This window comes from Larimichthys crocea, chromosome VII, assembly GCF_000972845.2.
Source record: "Larimichthys crocea isolate SSNF chromosome VII, L_crocea_2.0, whole genome shotgun sequence".
Taxonomy (NCBI): Eukaryota; Metazoa; Chordata; class Actinopteri; family Sciaenidae; genus Larimichthys; species Larimichthys crocea.
Genome location: NC_040017.1, coordinates 29179118 through 29200212, shown reverse-complemented (window position 1 = coordinate 29200212; position 21095 = coordinate 29179118). Strand labels below are relative to the sequence as shown.

Genomic DNA, 21095 nt, shown 5'->3' with positions numbered 1-21095 from the left:
CAAAATAAAACACTTTATAAAACGTCTTTTATTTTGTATTTGAGATGAGTTTACAGTTTAAATAAAGAAATACTCTCTTATACATAAATAAAAACTCTTTATTGACACAAAAATCAACTCAAAACTTTAAATATTTAGTTTTATTTTGTATTCTGTGTTGACTTCCTGTTCAGCTTTGCAATAAAGTTTGATTTAAAAAAAACAAAAACAGTGTGACGTCGTTGTCGCGCGACACAGCCACAGGACCCGCACGTGTGTTCGGTTCGGTCCATGATGGCGGACTCCAGCCGGCTGTGTTCCGTGTGGCTCGGTTCGGAGACCGGGATCCTGAAGGGGGTCAGCCTGGGCCGGAAGCAGGCCTTTAACTTCTGCAACACGCGCCAGCTGAGCCGGGACCAGGAGGTGCGCGCGCTGTGCTGGGCCGACCCGGCTCAGAGCGAGCTGCTGCTGGGCTCCGTGGACGGAACCGTGAGGACGTTCAGCACCGAGAAGGGAGCCTTCACCGAGGCGCGGCGCTGCGGGGAGCCGGCGGAGGGCTGCTTCACCGGGCTGGCCGCGCTCAGCGGCTCCGCCACGGTCACCTGCGTGGAGTGCGGGACGCTGCGCGTGTGGAGGGAGGACAGCAGCGAGCCCGCGACCCAGCTGCACGCGGGACAGAACGTGTGCCGCATGCGGCAGAGCCCGGTACACCGGCACAAGGTGGCCACCGGCGGGAAGGACAACCCGCTGAAGATCTGGGACCTGCAGAGACCCGAGAGCCCCGCGTTCACCGCAAAGAACCTGCGGGACGACTGGCTGGACCTACGGAGGCCGCACTGGGTCCGAGACATGGCGTTCATCCCGGACTCAGACAAGGTGGTCACGTGCACAGGTTACCACCAGGTGAGCTGAGAGTGTGACGTGTCAGTAAAGTTTGAATGATGTTAAAGTGCTCAGAGGAACGTTAGAGGAACGTTAGAGGAACGTTAGAGGAACGTTAGAGCAACGTAGGAATGTTAGAGCAACGTCAGAGGAACGTCAGAGGAACGCTAGAGGAACGCTAGAGGAACGCTAGAGGAACGTCAGAGGAACGTCAGAGGAACGTTAGAGGAACGTTAGAGGAACGCTAGAGGAACGCTAGAGGAACGTTAGAGGAACGTTAGAGAAACGCTAGAGGAACGTTAGAGAAACGCTAGAGGAACGTCAGAGGAATGTTAGAGGAACGTTAGAGCAACGTAGGAATGTTAGAGCAACGTTAGAGGAACGCTAGAGGAACGTTAGAGCAACGTTAGAGGAACGCTAGAGGAACGCTAGAGGAACGTTAGAGGAACGTTAGAGGAACGTTAGAGAAACGCTAGAGGAACGTAGGAATGTTAGAGGAACGTCAGAGGAACGTTAGAGGAACGTTAGAGGAACGTCAGAGGAACGTCAGAGGAACGTTAGAGGAACGTTAGAGCAACGTTAGAGGAACGCTAGAGGAACGTTAGAGGAACGCTAGAGGAACGTTAGAGCAACGTAGGAATGTTAGAGCAACGTTAGAGGAACGTTAGAGCAACGTAGGAATGTTAGAGCAACGTTAGAGGAACGTTAGAGGAACGTTAGAACGCTAGAGCAACGTCAGAGGAACATTAAAGGAACGTTAGAGGAACGCTAGAGCAACGTTAGAGGAATGTTAGAACACTAGAGCGTTAGAGGAACGCTAGAGCAACGTTAGAGGAACGTTAGAGCAACACTGGAGGAACGTTAGAGGAACGATAGAGGAGCGTTAGAGGAACGTTAGAGCAACGCTAGAGCAACACTATCAATACGTTGTTCTAACGTTGTCCTGATGCTGTCTTAACGTTGTCCTGACGTTGTCCTAACACTGTCCTAATGTTCTCTAAACGTTGCCGTCTTGTCTTCAGGTGCACGTCTTCGACCCGGCGTCCCCTCAGCGGCGTCCCGTCCTGGAGGTGGAGTACGGCGAGTACCCGCTCACGGCTCTGTCGCTGCCCCCTGGTGGTCAGTCTGTGGTGGTGGGGAACACTCACGGGCAGATCGCCGTGTTGGACCTGAGGAAAGGGGCGGTGCGCGGCTGTCTGAAGGGGCTGGCGGGCGGCGTGCGCGCCCTGCAGTGTCATTCGTCTCAGCCCGTGGTGGCGTCCTGCGGCCTGGACCGCTTCCTGCGCGTCCACAGCCTGGAGGACCGAAAACTGCTGCACAAAGTCTACCTGAAGTCTCGCCTCAACTGTGTCCTGCTCGCCAGCCGAGAGGAGGCGGGGCAGACGGCGGGGGAGGCGGGGTCACAGGAGGTGAAGGAGGAGGAGGAGGACGAGGTGTGGGACGCCATGGAGCGAGTGGAGGAGGCGCCAAAGAGGAAAACAACAACAGAAGAAGAAGAAGAAGAGGAGCAGGAGGAGGAGGAAGTGAAGAAGAAGAGCAAGAAGAAGAAGAAGAAGAAGAAAGAGGCGTTTGAGGACTGATCAGAGCGTGGGACTTTTCAAACCTGACTTAATGTTTGTTCGAGTTTATTAAAGCTGCAGCAGAGCCTCCATGTTTTATTTTGAACCTGAACGTTTCAGTAACGTTGGACAAACGTTTGTATGTAAAATATGTTTAACGAGCTTCAGGTCGTTTGTACTCGATTACATTTATCAGCTTCAGTTTGTGTAATATAAATATATGAACATATGTAACGTGTTGGACAGTCTGCACAGGAAGTGGAACACTGACTGTATTTCACATTAAAAGACATAAAAACAGTTCATTTCATGTTTCTGTTGTTCAGGTCACGACCTCTGGGGGCGCCATGTGATCAGTCTGACTTCCTGTATGACGCCATGGTGACAAACTAAAAATATGAACTCTGTGTTTCCATGGTAACACTCACAGCTGTTGAGAGAACGTACAAACCTACAGAGAACGTTCAGGGAACCTTCAGCTGAGTCAGCGTTTGAATCAGCTGATCTGACAGGAAGTAGTTTATCATGACAAACAACCTGAACGCTGCTGAAACGTTTAAAGAACGTTTGCTCGACATCAGGGTGTAGTTAGCCTAGCTTAGCATGTCGAGGCTGTTTATATTTACATATTTAAACAGGAAGTTGACGATCAGAGAGTGACGGGTTCTAACTGGACCGAACCGACACCATCTGTGAACACAGCGCCATGCTAACAGTTTCCCTTCATATCCAGTCATTGTGCTAAGCTAGGCTAAAGACACGTAGTTCCAGTCATGTGTTCAGTTTGTGTCCAATCAGAGATGACGATACATTCAGGCGACACGGTAAAAATCAGAAACACGAGCGTCAGTTTGATATTTGTGAAGTTTAATTAGTAAAATCATGAAACAGACTCGTCTGTCGTGTCGAGTAATGGATGTATGAGCAGCACTTGAACGCACCATCGTTAAACGTTCAGCGCTGTGTGTGGGGGCGGGGCGTGTTCAGGTGAGGTGACGTGGGTGATTGACAGGCGTGGCTTAGCAGGTGACGGTGGTTTGTGATTGGCTGGTTCATGCATCTGCAGAGAGAATAATTATTTGTTAATTAAACGTAATAATTAAAGCTGACTCAGCTCATTAAGGTTCATTAACGAGTCTTACCTGTCCAGAGGGGCGGGCTCTCAGAGGGAGGGGGCGTGGCCTAACCTCGGCTGTTTGGTAGACGACTCATTCCAATCCTGTCGACAGGCGGAGGATTAACTCGTCGCCGTGGCAACTCGACAACTTTACTGCGAAAACAAAGAAGAGAGGTGACATCACTGATGAGGTCACCACGTGATGACATCACAGCTCAGGTTCTGGTCGGCCCACCTCTGCTTGCTCGTCGCCTGTTTGGTCTCCATGGAGTTGACCGTCAGCCGGTCCAGTGGGCCGTTGTTGCCGGGGAAACTCCTCTTCCTCTTCGGCTCCATGACATCATTCTCCATCCTCACCAGCTCGTCCAATCGGAGCAGCTTTGCCGTTAGCTCCTCCCCCGTCTTCACCCCTCTGGGACGAGGACGGAGACCAGCCAAGGACCTCGAGACGGGCCGGTCCACACACTGGAACACAAAGACGAAGAGGACGCCCACCAATCATTACTGACACTGCAGCAGCACAGAGACTTCAACAAAGTCAGTCAAAGGCAGCTTGAGGTTGCCGAGCAACCAGGGTCAGCTGCAGGTCAGAGCAATTAACTGCAGCTGTGCTCTGTCTGTGTGTGAGTGACTGCTGAGAGACACAGAAAATCTCTAAATGAAGCCCCTCCAACTAGTGGACACTAATGCCAAACGGTAGGTGGTATCAAAAAGCCCAAATGACCGTGAGCATCCTCATCTTGTCGACCATGTGAATGCTGAATTTCAGTGTGTGAAGTTAAAAAATGTGACCTGGGGAGAGAGAGAAAGAACAGGTGCCCCGTGCTCCTTTGGGAAATTTCTCCTCTCCAGTTTACATGGGAGTAGATGGGGCTGTCGGTGGGTGATCCTGGAGCATCAGTGCGTCTCCCGCCAAAACTATAAGTCTGACAGCTTCAGCAGTGATATCGCTGCGTAGCCCACGAATTTTCCTACGTTTCTATGTAGAAATTATTTCTGTAGAGTGACATTTGTGGCCACGAGAGCCGTTTGCAAATGTATTTTCTGACAAATGTTTCTCTCCCTCTCCACTCTAGCTCTGGAACATTCTACCAATACACACCCATTGTAAACTTTGCCGTGGTTTTTGGTGATTTCTGGTAAAACCGTTTGGTGAAACTCTGAGAAAAGTCACAGCACAACATTCCCGGCCGAGCCGATCGTTTTGATACCTTTTTTGTGTTTGTGTGACCAAAACTGAGGGAGGGGCAGCGCGCTGAACTTCCTGTAATACGTGAGAATAATCAGTATGAGTCAGTCTCAGTCTGGGATGTTTGATTTGCTCTCAGGCGTCTCCTCAGCAGGTGGACGGGGTCCGCCTGTCTCCATGTTGTGACTCATCAGTGACATCATAGCGCCGGCGGCGAGCATGCTGTGATTTCCTGTCTGATGAGGTCAGCTGATCAGGTTTCATCCAGTCTAAACAGAGCAGCTGATCATCTGATACCGTGTCCATGACCCCGCCCAGAGGGGAGCGCTTGTTTTGGCTGTCAGGACTCCATCTGATCCACAGAAGGAAAAACAACGAGCCGACCTCCGAATGCACCTGAACGCCTCAGCGTGCTCTAGACGTCATGTGTCATCACGCTGAGTTTACCTGAGCAGGTTGGACCCTGAAGGCATCACCGCTGAGCAGAGCCACAGACAGGAAACAGGAAATGACCAAACAGCCGCTGAAATGCATCTGAAACAAAACGTTCATACAACGTTCAGAGAACACAAGACAAACGTTCTGAAAGACGGAAGCTTCAGGTCAGAGGTCAAAGCTGTGATCTCGTACTGCACACGAATACACCACAGTAACCATCTGTCAACTGTAGCTGCTGTTAGTTCAGTTTACTAGCTGTTTGTAAAGGCAGGGAATGCTGATATAGAATGGAGCTGATGTCGTGCCAGAACAGGAGCTGGATGAGCGGGTAATGTAACTCAGCAGCTTCTACGGACATGATGGCAGAGGAGAAGAGAGTGAAGAGGACGCTGACGGAGGAAGCTAAGAAGAGAAAAGGAGAGAGTGAGCGAGCAAGAAGCCGCCGGACAAGAGTAAATGTGGGACTGACTTTTAGTGGTTGGTGAGAGCTTGGTGAAATAAAAGGCTGAAAGACAGACGCCGAGCTGGGCTGACTGCTGCTGGACTAGGCAGTGATATCAGCTGCTGCTGGGTCTGGTTCTGGTTCTGGTTCTGGTTCTGGGCTGACTGCTGCTGGACTAGGCAGTGAGATCAGCTGCTGCTGGGGACCTGGATGATGATTGATCATGAGTAATGTAATCAGAACAAATACTCGAGTACAGCTGAACATAGTTACACAGTGGGGTCACACTGCATTGTGGGACACACACACACACACACACACACACACACACACACACACACACACACACACACTCTCTTTTAGCTCAGCAGACGTTGAAGCGTATTGTCCAGCAACATCGGCTAATTTTAGCATTTTCCATCCCTGCAAATAAAACTCTGTCGACCATCACGTGCACGCTCGCTGATGTGCACGCCCATGCATTCTCCACACACACACACACACACACACACACACACACACACACACACACACACACACATTCTGGATGATGCACAAACGTTTGGACAAGGTGAACCGATGATGCTGTCAGACACACACACACACACACACACACACACACACACACACACCTTGAGTTTCCAGCAGCATGTTCAGACACCTGAATGCATCATCCACAGTGTAATCATGAAGAGTTTCTGATTTTCTGACAGGTAAAATGCACCTTGAACGCATCTTCACCTGTCCAACACTTTGAGGTGAGTCAGGACGAACAAGACGAAGACAGAGGTGTCAGAAAGTGTCAGATTTCAACATAGATACAATGTTAACACAACGTTAACACAACGTTTTCTTTGATTTGATTAACGAGAAAATGAAACAAACTGAACATGGATTCAAACTTAAAAAAATTTAAAGTTTGAATGTTTGAAAATCAGAAAAAGTCAAAATAAAACATTTTACAATGTAAACACCTGAGCACACCTGTAACACACACACACACACACACACACACACACACACACACACACACATACCTTGGAGTTGTAGCTCTGTCTGCAGTCTGTCTGTTTCTCCGTCTTCTCATCAGGTTTTATAGCAGCTGTCTGAGAGTCTCTCGTCCAATCAGCAGCCTCTGCTCCTCCTGTGACATCACTTCCTGTAGTCCCATCCCTCTTTTCCACTGGACGTGTCCGTTACCTGTTAATGAGCCAATCACACTGACAGCTGAGTGAGCCAATCGAAGCACCAGGGGCGGGACTAAGACCGTCACCAGACTGTCTAAAACCTGGACGTAGTCTCCGTGACGACCCCACAGACTGTCTAAAACCTGGACGTAGTCTCTGTGACGTCCCCGCAGACTGTCTAAAACCTGGACGTAGTCTCTGTGACGTCCACCACTGCTAACAACCTGAGCCAACATTAGCTAACAGCAGCTACAAACACATGACAGACTGATGGACTGACTCGTGGACCTGCAGTCTTCCTCAGGTCCGGTTCTGACCCGGTCTGGTCCAGTTTGTCTTGTGAAGTTTTGTGTCTTCGTCTCTCGTGATCTTTTCTTTCCTTCTTTGTGTTGCCGTTGCCCAGGCGACCTGAGAGTCGTGTCCCGTAGTCAGCGCCCCCCCTCTGGGACGGATCGACCTTTGACCCGTCCCTCCACTTGGCGGTCAGAACCTCGGTTCAGGACAGAGGATTGGGTCATTGAGAAAACACACCTGGTCAATCACACTAATGATGCTGAAGCTAACACGCTAATAATGACGGAAAAAGCCGCTCGCCCTTTAATTAGTGACGACCCCGATGATGTCATGTTACCCCTCCTTCCCTCCCTGTTGCTACGGGAACAGATACAGGTAAGCAGAACAGATCAATGAATTAACTGAGCACAGCTGTGTGGATTAACACACACACACACACATACACACACACACACACACATAGACACACACATACACACACACACACACAGACACACACACAGACACACACATAGACACACAGACACACACACACACACAGAGACGCACACACACACACACATAGACACACACACACACACACACACACACACACACTCAGTCCGTCTCTTTTAAAGCCGCCTCCTGATGCATTGTGGGACATGAGGCAACAACAGAGGTGTAAGCCCCGCCCCTTTTCACTCTGTGCTCCAATCACAGTCAAGCACGTAGCTACGTGTTAGCTAGCTAGCTCTGAGATGTAATCGAGTACTTCAGTACAGTACTTTAGTAAATGTACTCAGTTAGTTTCCACCTCTGCTTTTGGTGGTTCTGGTTCTGGTTCTGGTCTCTCTGGGCTCTGAGGTTTGCCTTGGCTGCTGAACCTGGACCTGGATCAGGAGGTGAACTTTAAACACGACCTGCGACAGGTGAGTCACCACTCTGGCTCCGTTTGGACCCGCGTCATCGGTACCATCGCCGTGGCAACAACAGAGACAACACAGTCACCCATAGTTACAGCCAACATGGCTGACGCAGCGCTCCATCACGTCATGTGACCTCTGACAGAGTGGACACCAGATTAAAGATCCAGAACCGACCCGGGTCCTGCAGCCTGACACTGATCCAAACCCAGAGTAACTTCAGTATCTGCTGTTAGCGGGCCACAGAACCGGGCTCAGCAACGTCCCGGTGAACACAGACGGACTGAGACGGACAGAGAAGACAGAACCGAGGACACGTCGTCAGTCTTTAGTCTTGGCGTGGTCTTGCAGACAGTCTTGGCCCGGTCTTACAGACAGTTTTGACCTGGTCTTGCAGACAGTTGTGGGCTGGTCTTGCAGACAGTCTTGACCCGGTCTTACAGACAGTTTTGGCGTAGTCTTGCAGACAGTTGTGGGCTGGTCTTGCAGACAGTCTTGACCCGGTCTTGCAGACAGTTGTGGGCTGGTCTTGCAGACAGTCTTGGCCGTGGCCCGGTCTTGCAGACAGTCTTGGCGTGGTCTTGGTGTGGTCTTGCAGACAGTCTTGACCTGGTCTTGCAGACAGTTGTGGCCCGGTCTTGCAGACAGTCTTGGCGTGGTCTTGCAGACAGTCTTGACCCAGTCTTGCAGACAGTCTTGGCCCGGTCTTGCAGACAGTCTTGGCGTGGTCTTGGTGTAGTCTTGCAGACAGTCTTGACCCGGTCTTGCAGACAGTGTTGACCCGGTCTTGGCATGGTCTTGCAGACAGTCTTGGCCCGGTCTTGCAGACAGTCTTGGCCCGGTCTTGCAGACTGGTCTGCCACTTGTTCTCAGAGGGTTAAAGGAGCGTTGCTCGGTGGTTGCTGCAGCGTCGTCGTGGTGATGATGAGGTCAGATGACTCACGGCGAGCTTCACCCGCTCGCTCTGTTTACTTTGAAAGATGAGCTCTGATTGGTCAACACCACGCCTCGCCGCTCCCTCGCTGTTTTGGTTTGAGGCCCAGCAGGCGGCGTCCGCACATCAGCCCGCCGCCGCCGCAGGTCACATGGTCACCAGATCATCAGACCAGGTTAGCGTAGCTGCTAAAGAGGTTAGCATAGCTGCTAAAGAGGTTAGCGTAGCTGCTAAACAGGTTAGCGTAGCTGCTAAACAGGTTAGCGTAGCTGCTGCTAAAGAGGTTAGCGTAGCTGCTTAAGAGCTTAGCATAGCTGCTAAACAGGTTAGCGTAGCTGCTAAACAGGTTAGCGTAGCTGCTAAACAGGTTAGCGTAGCTGCTGCTAAAGAGGTTAGCGTAGCTGCTTAAGAGCTTAGCATAGCTGCTAAACAGGTTAGCGTAGCTGCTAAACAGGTTAGCGTAGCTGCTAAACAGGTTAGCGTAGCTGCTAAACAGGTTAGCGTAGCTGCTAAACAGGTTAGCGTAGCTGCTAAAGAGGTTAGCGTAGCTGCTAAAGAGACTAGCGTAGCTGCTAAACAGGTTAGCGTAGCTGCTAAACAGGTTAGCGTAGCTGCTAAACAGGTTAGCGTAGCTGCTAAAGAGGTTAGCGTAGCTACTAAAGAGACTAGCGTAGCTGCTAAACAGGTTAGCGTAGCTGCTAAACAGGTTAGCGTAGCTGCTAAAGAGGTTAGCGTAGCTGCTAAAGAGGTTAGCGTAGCTACTAAAGAGACTAGCGTAGCTGCTAAACAGGTTAGTGTAGCTGCTAAACAGGTTAGCATAGCTGCTAAACAGGTTAGCGTAGCTGCTAAAGAGGTTTAGCGTAGCTGCTAAACAGGTTAGCGTAGCTGCTAAACAGGTTAGCGTAGCTGCTAAAGAGGTTTAGCGTAGCTGCTAAACAAGTTAGCGTAGCTGCTAAAGAGGTTAACATAGTTGCTAAACAGGTTAGCGTAGCTGCTAAACATGTTAGCGTAGCTGCTAAAGAGGTTAGCGTAGCTACTAAAGAGACTAGCGTAGCTGCTAAACAGGTTAGCGTAGCTGCTAAACAGGTTAGCATAGCTGCTAAACAGGTTAGCGTAGCTGCTCAAGAGGTTAGCGTAGCTGCTAAACAGGTTAGCGTAGCTGCCCTCGGTCCTCGTCTCCTGAAGCTAACCTCTGTGGATAAATCTGTTTTCACGTCTTTCAAACAGGAAGTGGTGACCTTCATCGTTTGTTTACAGACGTGTTAAAAAGGTCTCAGGTTCGAGTCCAGTTCGTCTCCTCGAGCTGATCAACGGAACCAGAACCAGTCTGGAACTGAACAAACAGTTTGAACAAATACTCGAGTACAGCTGAACATATTTACCACAGTTACACTCTGACACCAGTTTGAACTGGACCAGAACCAGCAGAACCAGCAGGTTTATGATGTACGTGACATCGTTCTCTGTCTGTCCTGATGGTGGCGCTACACAGCAACTGATTCTCATCTCTGCTGCATCAGTGGGTCCAGATGGAGAACGTTAGTCTGTCGGTCCAGGATGAGCTGCAGTAGAAACTCCAACCATGCAGGGCCAGAACCCTCAGAACCACCAGAACCGAGATCCATTTAAGGTACTGACAGAAAGACTGAAAGAGCTGTAGTTCCACCTGTGGCCACAGAGTGGCAGTACAGTGCAGGTGAAGACTTCAGCAGCAGACAGGAAGTCAAACACGGATCATGAGATTTATTCTACATGAAATATTCAAAGTGAAGAAGAAGACGAAGGAAACCACCTGATCCAAAGAACCTGAACCACAATCCTGTAAGAAGTCGTGTCAGTCCATCAGGAACCTCATGAAGCATCTGAAGCAACCTGAAACACCTTCAGGTTCCTTTGGGTTCTTATATTTATACTGCAGTACTGGGCGGTCTCTAGGAGTATTTAGTATTAGGAGTATATATTACCCTTTGGCCTCCTACAAGAAACCAGAAAATCTAGAACCAAGCTATACAGACGACTAAAACCTTCTCCAGAACCTTAGAACTTTGTTAGGTGCTCCTGAGGATCCCCAAGATTTTCTCAGTAACACATGAAACCTCTTCAACATCCCCAGTGACGCCCACAGGAACCTTTGGGTTCTCCTCAAGAACCCCGAGACTCTCTCATGACGCCCATAGGAACATAAACAAATCAGAAACATCAAGAACCTCTGCAACCCCAACAAGGACCTCGAGGTAACTCTGCAACTTCTGTAACCTCCTCAAAGACTTTGACCTTTAGGGAACCTTGAAACCTCCAAACCCTCCTTTAAAAACCTTGAGGACACCTCCTGGGTCTTGCATGAACTTCTTGACCCCTTCCATCTCTCACTGAACTCTGCCAGGATCTCTGGATCCTGATCCAGGACTTCTTTCTCTTATTGTCTCTCTCAGGATGAAGTCGATCGTCCTGTAGTTCCTCTTGGCTCGTGTTCAGGGCACTTTAAGACGACCAAACAAACCCTGATCGGTTTGTTAACGACCTGCTCTCAGATGAAACCTGAGCCGGACTGTGAGAAGTCTGAAGCACTTTAAGACTCAGTTATCTCTGTGATCGTCTGACACCAACGTCTTGACTTCAAACAGTCGTCCTTTAAGTGTATCTCTGTGCGATAATCTGACGTTGACGTGCAGGATTTGTTACGTGGAGCTCTGACAGGTTAAACGTTAAGAGCGGAGGCGTCGATGAGCTTTAAAGCGACCTGAGCTGTAATCAAGGCGTCAGCCGGCGGTTGGCGGCTGCTGGCAGGAGATGAAGGCGGCGGCTTGACACGAGGCGACGGCTGACAGCAGCCTCGACCAGATTCCAGAGCGTTTGATGGACAGCGGCGTGCTGCGGGCCAAGCCCCGCCCTCCTGTGATGAGGTCGACACCGGCCCACCCTGCCGGGTTTGGAAAGACGACACCGCTGAAGTGATGTTTGAAACTGTCCAACTTCAGCCAACCTGAAACACGCGACAAGCGGCTACACCTGCTACCTGCACAGGTACAACCAGTGGCCCAAACACCATCAGACCAGGACTCTGCTGGTTTCACTTGTTTAAAAAACAACTTCCAGAGACTTGAATGAGTTCTGACCCGCGTCCTGAGCCGGACCGGACTCCTGTTGGACTCCCATCTAAGCTCAGCTCTACCCGACTGTCCGTCATGTCCAGGTTCTACATTTGGACTTCACCAAAGTGTCCCAACATGCAGCAACAGACCAAAGTCAATAAACTTGTCCTGTTGATGGTGTGGTTGCTGGTTCAACACCGGAAAGTCCTCGCTGACCTCCAAGGTCACCAAACACGTCAGACCTCCACCCTGAACACGACGGAGAACTCTGAGAAGAAGAAGGTGAAGTTTGTCTGACAGAGGTCGATTCTTTGAGCTCCAGCTGACCATCAACACGCAGCTGATGAAGACGAGGAGAGCTTCAGCGTCTCCGATCAGAGGAGCCACTCAGGCCGCTGACAGCAGCGTCCATCACGGGGATCGAACCTGTGACCGGTCACAGTCCGACAACTCGTCAAGGACGCTTCAACAAGACGGACGACACCGTCACTGTGAGCGAGTCACGAGTCACGATTCATCAAATCACTTTGATATTCAGAGTCTCTGATTGGCTGAAGGACTCAACATGAAAGTGTGTGTGTGTGTGTGTGTGTGTGTGTGTGTGTGTGTGTGCGTGTTATTGGCAGACACACAGACACACACACACACACACAGCACGAACACTGAGGCAGCAGCGCTCTGATTGGTGGATTCCACTCTGGTCTGAGCACGCTCTCTGAGGACATTCTGGCCCAGTACCATCGCTACGGTGACAAGACACACACACGCACGCACGCACACACACACACACACACACACACACGCACACACGCGCGCACACGCGCACACACACACACACACACACACACACACACAGTTTTATTTAGCTAATATCAGGACTGTGTAGCTGACCAATCCTGCTTCAGATGTGATTAGGCCCGCCCCCTCATTAGCATACAGACATGTAAACACTGATGTACCTGCTCACAGGTTACCTGCACAGACAGGTGAACTTTAACCATGTCCTGTCACGTCCCATCGGCCTCTTAAAGGGACAGCGCGTGTGTTTGATCACACATTAAAGGACTCGGTGACTCATTACACTGAGGAATCCCTCAGTACTACCACTACTACCGTCTCCATGACAACCGGCGTTGTTGGCCCGCCGGTTGCCCCTTCAGGCTTGGCTGATGTTCAGACACTCGGACCCCCCCGACCCCCGTGTTAAAGACAACAGACGAGTGTGTGTGTGTGTGTGTGTGTGCACATTCATTAACAGCTTCACTAATCAACAGTCTCATAGTAAAAACAGTTGTTAGCATCTTTTTAGCCTCTTTTAGCTGCTTGTTTTGGTTCCATCAGCTGCTGTCAGAACATTAAAAAGTCCTGGAATACCTTGAAAACAGCTCCTTGGTTTGCTTGAAATTCAAATGAACCACATGACTCTGTAAATCAATTCAATCAGCATGCCTGTAAACTGACTGAAGACTCCTCACGCAACTGATCAACAACCAAACAACCAAAGTCTCACCTGGTCCGTTCTGGTCTCACCTGGTCCGTTCTGGTCTCAACTGGTCCGTTCTGGTCTTACAGGAAGCAGCCTGCTGTGTGGCGGTCATATTGGAGAGGTCAAACTCTGCAGGTGTGTGTCATCGATTGATGGCATTGATCCTGATCTCCTGATTGGATGTTTTGGTTCTGACCCAAACCGTGGACTGACTGGCTATCTCAGGTGTTTCCAGGCGTTTCCAGGTGTTCTGCAGTTTAAAGGTGTCATGCAGCCTGCAGCCTGTAGGGGGCAGTATCTGCAGCTCACACTCATGCACACGTTGACCCGGTCAGATGTTCTGTTCTGTTCTGCTCGTGATCCGCTGACTTAAATCAGCTCTAATATGGAAGTAATGAAAGTTTGTGTGTTCATGTTAAACTGGATTCCAGTCAGGATTAAACCAGATTAACCTGAAGACCTGCTGAGTCCACCACAGACCACCACAGACCAGAACAGACCAGCAGCCAGTCTATGAGTGACTCTGTGGACCGGGCCTCACTGTACAGAACCACAGTTTCAGAACTTTATTCAAACTGGATCAGGTTTTATTCACACACTTTATCATGCTAGCTTTAGCCTAGCCACTAATTAGCTGCTGCTAACTGAATCTGCCATTAGCATGCTAACAGAACCGAGCACAGCAGCTGGACCGGACCGGGTTGGAGCACAGCCTCTGTTCACTGTTAGACTGGACACTGCCGGTTCAGAGGTTCTGTCGCCGTGTTCACTGTTAGACTGGACACTGCCGGTTCAGAGGTTCTGTTGCTGTGGTTGATGCTAGCTCTTAGCCTTAGCTCCAGTGTGTAACTTAATGACAGGTGAAGGAGGAAGTATCAGATCTCTCTTCACGCTTCACTAACCTCTAAGAACGCTTTGTCCAAACACACAACAAACACATTTACAACGCTTCAGTGGCGGCACGCTCTCACCACACACTGACCTCTCCTGAGGGTCTCGTGACCCCGCTGACAGCCAATGAGAGGGCAGGAAGCTAATGATGTCATCAGGTAAGTGTCGGTGTATTGTTGGGAGAACAGAGGGAGGCACGCCGCCCCGGTGACACCCGACTCCTCCGCTCTGTTAGCGGGTTAGTAACGTGTCATTAGCTGTCACTCATTCATCGTGAGCTCATTACGTTAGCTTAGCCGAGCTAATGCAAATGTAACAATGACAGGAAGTGAACACAGCTCAGCTCAGAGGAGGACGCACAGACAGGAAGTCGTCATGAGTCCAGAACAGTGACCTCCAGCACGCACCAGGGAAGGAAATGACGGCCACACCTTCAAGGTGAAGGCCATCGTAGGCAACTGGACTTCTTAGTTCTTTGAAGAGTCACATGAGGATCCACAGGTGTCCACAACAACCCACAGGTGTCCACAACGACCCACAGGTGACCTCAACGACCCACAGGTGTCCACAACGACCCACAGGTGTCCACAACGACCCACAGGTGTCCACAATGACCCACAGGTGTCCACAATGACCCACAGGTGTCCACAACAACCCACAGGTGTCCACAATGACCCACAGGTGTCCACAACGACCCACAGGTGACCTCCACAGGTGACCTCAATGACCCACAGGTGACCTCAACGACCCACAGGTGACCTCAATGTGTCAATCAAGGGTGATCACAGGTCCAAAGACCATCTGAGATCTGACCTCACTTCCTGTTCCAGACAAAGAAAAACCTTCATGCAGAACCTTTGATGGATTCTAAAGGAGACATGAAGGATTCAGAACCTGCTGTCAACAGGCCCGTGGACCTGAAAACCACCCAAACCCGTCAAACACTGCAGATTGGTCCATGGAGTCGGTACCTGCAGACTGGACCTACTGATCTGATGTAAGGTTCTGATGTGTTCAAAGTCGAGACAGGAGGATGAATATGTTAGCTTAAATGAATCCACTCCTCCCAGTCATTATAATACTCATGTTCCTCGAAGTACTGGTCGAGGTGGTGGAGTTGGAGCCATATTTGACTCAAGTCTATTAATAAATCCCAAACCTAAACTAAATTATAATTCATTTGAAAGTCTTGTCCTTAGCCTCACTCACCCAACCTGGAAAACTTTGCAGCCAATTTTATTTGTTACAGTATATCGAGCTCCAGGTCCTTATTCTGAATTTTTATCTGAATTTGCAGAATTTGCATCAGGCTTGATCCTTAAAACAGATAAAGTAATTATTGTAGGTGATTTTAACATTCATGTGGACAACCACAATGATAGTCTTAGTACTGCGTTTATCTCTCTATTAGACTCAATCGGCTTTTGTCAAAGTGTAAATAAACCGACTCATTGTCTGAACCACACTCTTGATCTTGTTCTTTCATATGGCATTGAAATTGATAATATAATAGTCTTCCCACAGAATCCTCTTCTGTCTGACCATTTTTTAATAACCTTTGAGTTCATACTACCGGACTATAAGCCTTTGTGTAGAAGCTTCTACAGCAGATGTTTATCTGATAGTGCTGTAGCCAAATTTAAGGAAGTGATTCCTTCAGCATTGAATCAAATGCCATGGCTAACTGGTTAACAGAGGACTTGTCCTGCTTCCTTTAGCCCCTCAAAATAACAATCTTGTTGAAGTAGGTACAAGGCTCATTACGAAACTCTAGACTCTAATGGGGCAAACCTCTGACAAAAGAAAATAAAACAAGAAGGCTAAAGCAACCATGGTATAGCGACAGACTCTAAAATAAAGCAAGGAGGCAAATAAATCTGAACGCAAATGCCACTAAACACGGAAGAAAATGAATCCAATCCAGTTAACTAAACACTCCAAGCAATGCCTTAAGGATATAAAAAGTTTGGATGACCTACACAATTTCTGATTTAAATCAGACAACTGAAGTTTCTTGTAATTGGACCCAAAACACCTCAGAAACTCTCTTTCTAGAGTCTTAGTTGACTATAGATGGGATCCACCGTGGCCTCCAGCTCCACTGTAAAGAATCTTGTGAGTTGTCTTGAATCGATGTTGGTCCTTTAGTCACATAAAACGATTTCGAGGACTGGCAACTCACTTACGTAAGCGAAATCGCAAATTCAGACGCATCTTCTCAGGGGATGCAGAAAACTAGTCCACGCATTTGGTGTGTACTTCCAAGGCTGGACTATTGTAACTCTTTGTTATCAGCTGCTCCATCTTCTCTGAGGACTTAGTTAATTCAGAATGCTGCTGCACGTGTTCTGACAGGAACCAAGATCAGAGATCACATCTCTCCCATTCTGGCTTCCTTGCATTGGCTCCCTGTTAAATCTAGAATAGAATTTAAATTCTTCTCCTTACTTACAAAGCTCTTCATGGTCAGGCACCATCATATCTAAAAGAGCTCATAGTACCTTACTACCCCTCTAGAACACTGCGCTCTCAGGACGCTGGGTTCCTTGTGGTTCCTTGTGGTTCCTTGTGGTTCCTTGTGGTTCCTATAGTTTCCAAAAGTAGATTGGGAGCCAGAGCTTTCAGCTATCAGGCTCCTCTTCTGTGGAACAAACTACCATTCTGGGTTCAGGAGGCAGACACGGTCAACACCTTTAAGAGTAGACTGAAGACTTTCCTCTTTGATAGAGCTTATAGTTAGTGCTGGCTCAGGTCATCCCTTAGTGATGCTGCCATAGGATTAGACTGCAGGGGGACAGCAGTTCAGTTCAGCCCGTCGTGTCTCACATCAGAACCCGTCCTGTGGTCACATGATGGTGACCAGCTGGTCCAGAGGACCTGCTCCTCTCTCTCCTCCACTTTAATTGGTCCACAGCTCACAGCAGGACGCCGCTGAGGACGTGAAGGAAGCTTAGCAGCACGAGTCCAACACACACACACACTAAATCACACACACACACACACACACTTTAACACACACACACACACACACACTGATTGGAGGTTAGAGGTAGTGAGGTTAGGACAGTGTCCCATGTGTCCATGTTTGTGTTTGCAGGGAGATAAGTGTCTGTCTGTGTGTGTGTGTGTGTGTGTGTGTGTGTGTGTGTGTTACAGTGTGTTAAAGTGTGTATGTGTGTGTGCAGTGACCTCCTGTGTAGAAGTCACTTGTTCCAGCTTGTCTTTAGTTTGTCTCTGTGGGACACACACACACACTGTAACACACACACACTGTAACACACACACACACACACTGTAACAAACGCACACACACACTAAATCACACACACGCACACACACTGTAACACACGCACACACACACACACACACACACACTCACACACTGTAACACACACACACACACACAGACTTTAACAAACACACACTGGCTTGGTTTCACTCCTTAACGTTACATTAGTGTTGATGTAACGTTACTTTAACGTTACATTGGGAGCTGTATTAGGGTCTGTGGTCACTGGTTCTGGTTCTGGTTCTGTCTGTGGGCGTGGCTGCGCAGCGGGCTGCTGGCCGTCAGTCAGCTCCGCTGTTGTCCAACAAAGTGCGCCGTCCGTCCCCCTGTCATTAGGCTCCCGGCGGGGAGGACGCTAACATCTGCCCGCTGACGGAGCGAGACCACCAGGCAGCCGCTGCCCCGCTCTGCCCTACTGCGGGGCAATTAGCGCTGACTGCTGCCATGGCTGGAGGCAGGCTGAGGCTGACACCTGAACACATGTTGAGGATTAACAGGCCGAGCGGCGAGCTGCTGCTGCAGGGAACCTGCGAACAACGTTTAGACAACCTTTAGACAACCTAACAACCTGTGAACAACGTCCAAACAACCTTTAGACAACCTAACAACCTGTGAACAACGTCCAAACAACCTTTAGACAACCTAACAACCTGTGAACAACGTCTAGACAACCTTTAGACAACCTAAACTGGTAACACGTCCAAACACCTTAGACAACCTAACAACCTGGGAACAAACGTCTAGACAAACCTTTAGACAACCTTTAAGACAACCAACAACCGGTAAAACACGTCTAAAGCAGCCTTTAGACAACCATAACAACCTGTGAACACGTTTAAACACCTGTGAACAACGTTGAAAGCAACCTAGAACAACCGGTAAACAACTTTAAACACCTTAGACACCTACAACCTGGTTGAACAACGTCGAGACAACCTTATAAGACAACCTAACAACCTGTGGAACAACATCTAAACACCTTTAGTAGACAACCTAGCAACACTGTGAACAACGGCTAGACAACTTTAGACAACCTAACAACTGTGAACAACGTCTACCCCCTTTAGACAACCGACAACCTGTGAACAGTTTGAACACCTATGAACACTATGCACACACCTGTAGAACCAGTTTAAACACTTAGACAACTAACAACCTGTGAACAACTCTAACAAACTTTAGAAAACCTAACAACCTGTGAACAACGCTAGACAAACTTAGACCCTAACAACCGGTGACAACGTCTAAACAACCTATAACAACTGTAAACAACGTTTTAAACACCTTTTGGAAAACCTTGTAAAACACCTGTGAAACAACGTTTAAAACCTATAAACAGACCGTTAGACAACCGTAAAACCTGTAAACCGTGTAAAACACCTATAAACAACCGTTAGAAACCTTAACAACCTGTAAACAACCAACACGTTAAATCAACATAAAACAACTTAAAATAACATAACATTTTAAATCATGTTCATGCTATACTGACTTGTAATCAGGTATGGCTGCCTGTAGCTCAACACTGGGGGAATGTTAGTGTTAGTGAAGAAGAGAGAAGGAGAAGAGGAGAAGAAGGAGAAAAGGAAAAGGAGAAAAGAAGGAGGAGGAAAGGAGAGAACGAAAGAGAAGAAGGAGAAGAAGGAGAAGGAGAAAGAAGGAGAAGAGAAGAAGGAGGAGAAGGAGAAAAGGAGAAGAATACAAGGGGGCGAAGCGAAGAACGATAAGAAGGAGAAGGAGACACAAAATAAGGAGAAGGAGGACAAGAAGTCTAATGCACCAGAACAGTAGAAATAATAATGGACGGAGAATAGTGCTAATAAAGACTGAGAAGGAGGGCTAAGGAGAAGAACGGAGGACAAGAAGAAGAAGAGAAGAACCAGGGGAAAAAACGGGGAAAAAAAAAGGAGAAAAGGAGAAAACAAGCGACGCAGAAGGAGAAGACAAGAATAATGCGAAGGACATGAGAAGGAGACAGAATAACAAGAAGAACGCGAAGATAAGAACAAGAGAAGAAGGAGAAGAAGAACAAGAATAACCAGAAGAAGAAGACAACAATAAAAACAGTTGTATTTTGGACAAAAGTCTTTTTTTTTTGGGGGGTGTGACACCTTAAAGGGCAGCTGAGAAAATAAACACACTGTAAAAATACAAGTCACTTTTTACAGTTGTCTTCTTTTTTACAACACGAACAAATGAAAAATATTTAAAGAGAAAAAAACTTTTTAATTTATAAACCAAAACTTAAATGAACAGAAGAAATTGATCTGACAAGACAGATTTTAAATATTCGTCATTAAATAATAAATAAGTTTTCTCTGCCATTTTTTCTGTTTCTTAAAAATTACAGAGAGATTCATGTGAAAATGACGTGAACGTTTAATTAATGTTTCTGATTAAGTTTTTCTTTGAAGGGAAATGCTTTTCAGTTAAACTTCAACTTTTGACAAAATCAGTTTACAGACTTCTAGCATACGTTTCTCTGTGAAACTGTTCAAAAACTTTCAAACTCATAAATAAGTTTGGGAACACTGCTCTCAGAGTTTGTTTTTAACTATTTTTTCAGCTGGGTGTTCAACAGGATGGTCCGTGACCTTCACCTGGTCGCCCAGAGGTTGCCGTGGCCCTCAGAGGTCCGTGGGCACCTCAGAGGTCGTGGCCCCTCAGAGGTCCTGAAACGGTGAGTCGCGTGAATGATTTGATTAATTCTGAACTGTGTCTTCTGTCAGTCATCGTGGGACCTTTTTTTCTGAGGGCCCGCGGCCTCATGTTGACCCTCAGTCTGTACCTAACATGAATATTTATTTAAACCAATCAATGAAGCTTCACTGTGACTCCTCAGCTCTCAGCTGGACCACCCTTTCACTGTCATGCTGGCAGCCGCTCTGACCCGGTCCGGTCGGGTCGGTCCTCCGTCCGGTCCGATCCAAGACATTTTTTTTTTCTGAAACACGTGAATTCTGCCCGGGCTGCGCGTGCCGCGGTCAGACTGTGCGTGAGGTCCCGGAAAACACCCGACCAGCTGAGATCCGAACACGAGCTGGTTCCCGTTTCTGGTCCTGCAGCCAAGCGTCCGTGCGGAGGGACACTTCAGCGCAGTCTGACGCAGACTGACTGACGGTGTGGGTTGTGTGGGTGTGTGTGTGTGTGTGTGTGTGTGTTGCCTGACAGAGCGCATCCGTCCAATCAGCGCTCGGACGGAGCTGTGACGTGCTCGTCCCGCGCAGCTTCATCTGACCACTGAAGGAGGGACAGGGAACCCACGAGACCGGACAAAACGAGACCAGAACCACGAGACCGGAACCCAGTAGACCCAGAACCACAGAGACCAGAACCACAGAGACCAGAACCAGAACCACGAGACCGGAACCACAAGACCAGAACCACAGAGAGTCTGGACTAAACACCACAGAG

The 21095-nt window shown here is 48.5% G+C and overlaps 2 protein-coding genes and 1 long non-coding RNA gene across 3 annotated transcripts; 1 reads left to right on the top strand and 2 right to left on the bottom strand.

Annotated features, from left to right (window-relative positions):
* Positions 1-143: 143 nt before the first annotated feature.
* wdr74 (WD repeat domain 74) lies at positions 144-2721 on the top strand. The gene is made up of 2 exons (XM_010754928.3): positions 144-882; positions 1884-2721. The coding sequence occupies exons 1-2, from the start codon at positions 271-273 to the stop codon at positions 2439-2441; spliced, it is 1170 nt and encodes a 389-aa protein (XP_010753230.2). The 5' UTR covers positions 144-270; the 3' UTR covers positions 2442-2721.
* Positions 2722-3266: 545 nt separating this feature from the next.
* ostn (osteocrin) lies at positions 3267-5674 on the bottom strand. The gene is made up of 5 exons (XM_027280145.1): positions 5634-5674; positions 5174-5260; positions 3773-4002; positions 3563-3690; positions 3267-3480 (listed from the first exon to the last, which is right to left on the bottom strand). Exons 2-4 carry the CDS (start codon positions 5258-5260, stop codon positions 3603-3605), a joined length of 405 nt encoding a protein of 134 aa, XP_027135946.1. The 5' UTR covers positions 5634-5674; the 3' UTR covers positions 3267-3480; positions 3563-3602.
* An 89-nt stretch (positions 5675-5763) lies between these two features.
* Positions 5764-7591, bottom strand: LOC113746016 (uncharacterized). Its single transcript, XR_003462562.1, has 3 exons — positions 6644-7591; positions 6239-6357; positions 5764-5812 (listed from the first exon to the last, which is right to left on the bottom strand). It is a non-coding gene; the product is annotated as an uncharacterized LOC113746016 (long non-coding RNA).
* Between the last annotated feature and the right edge of the window lie 13504 nt (positions 7592-21095).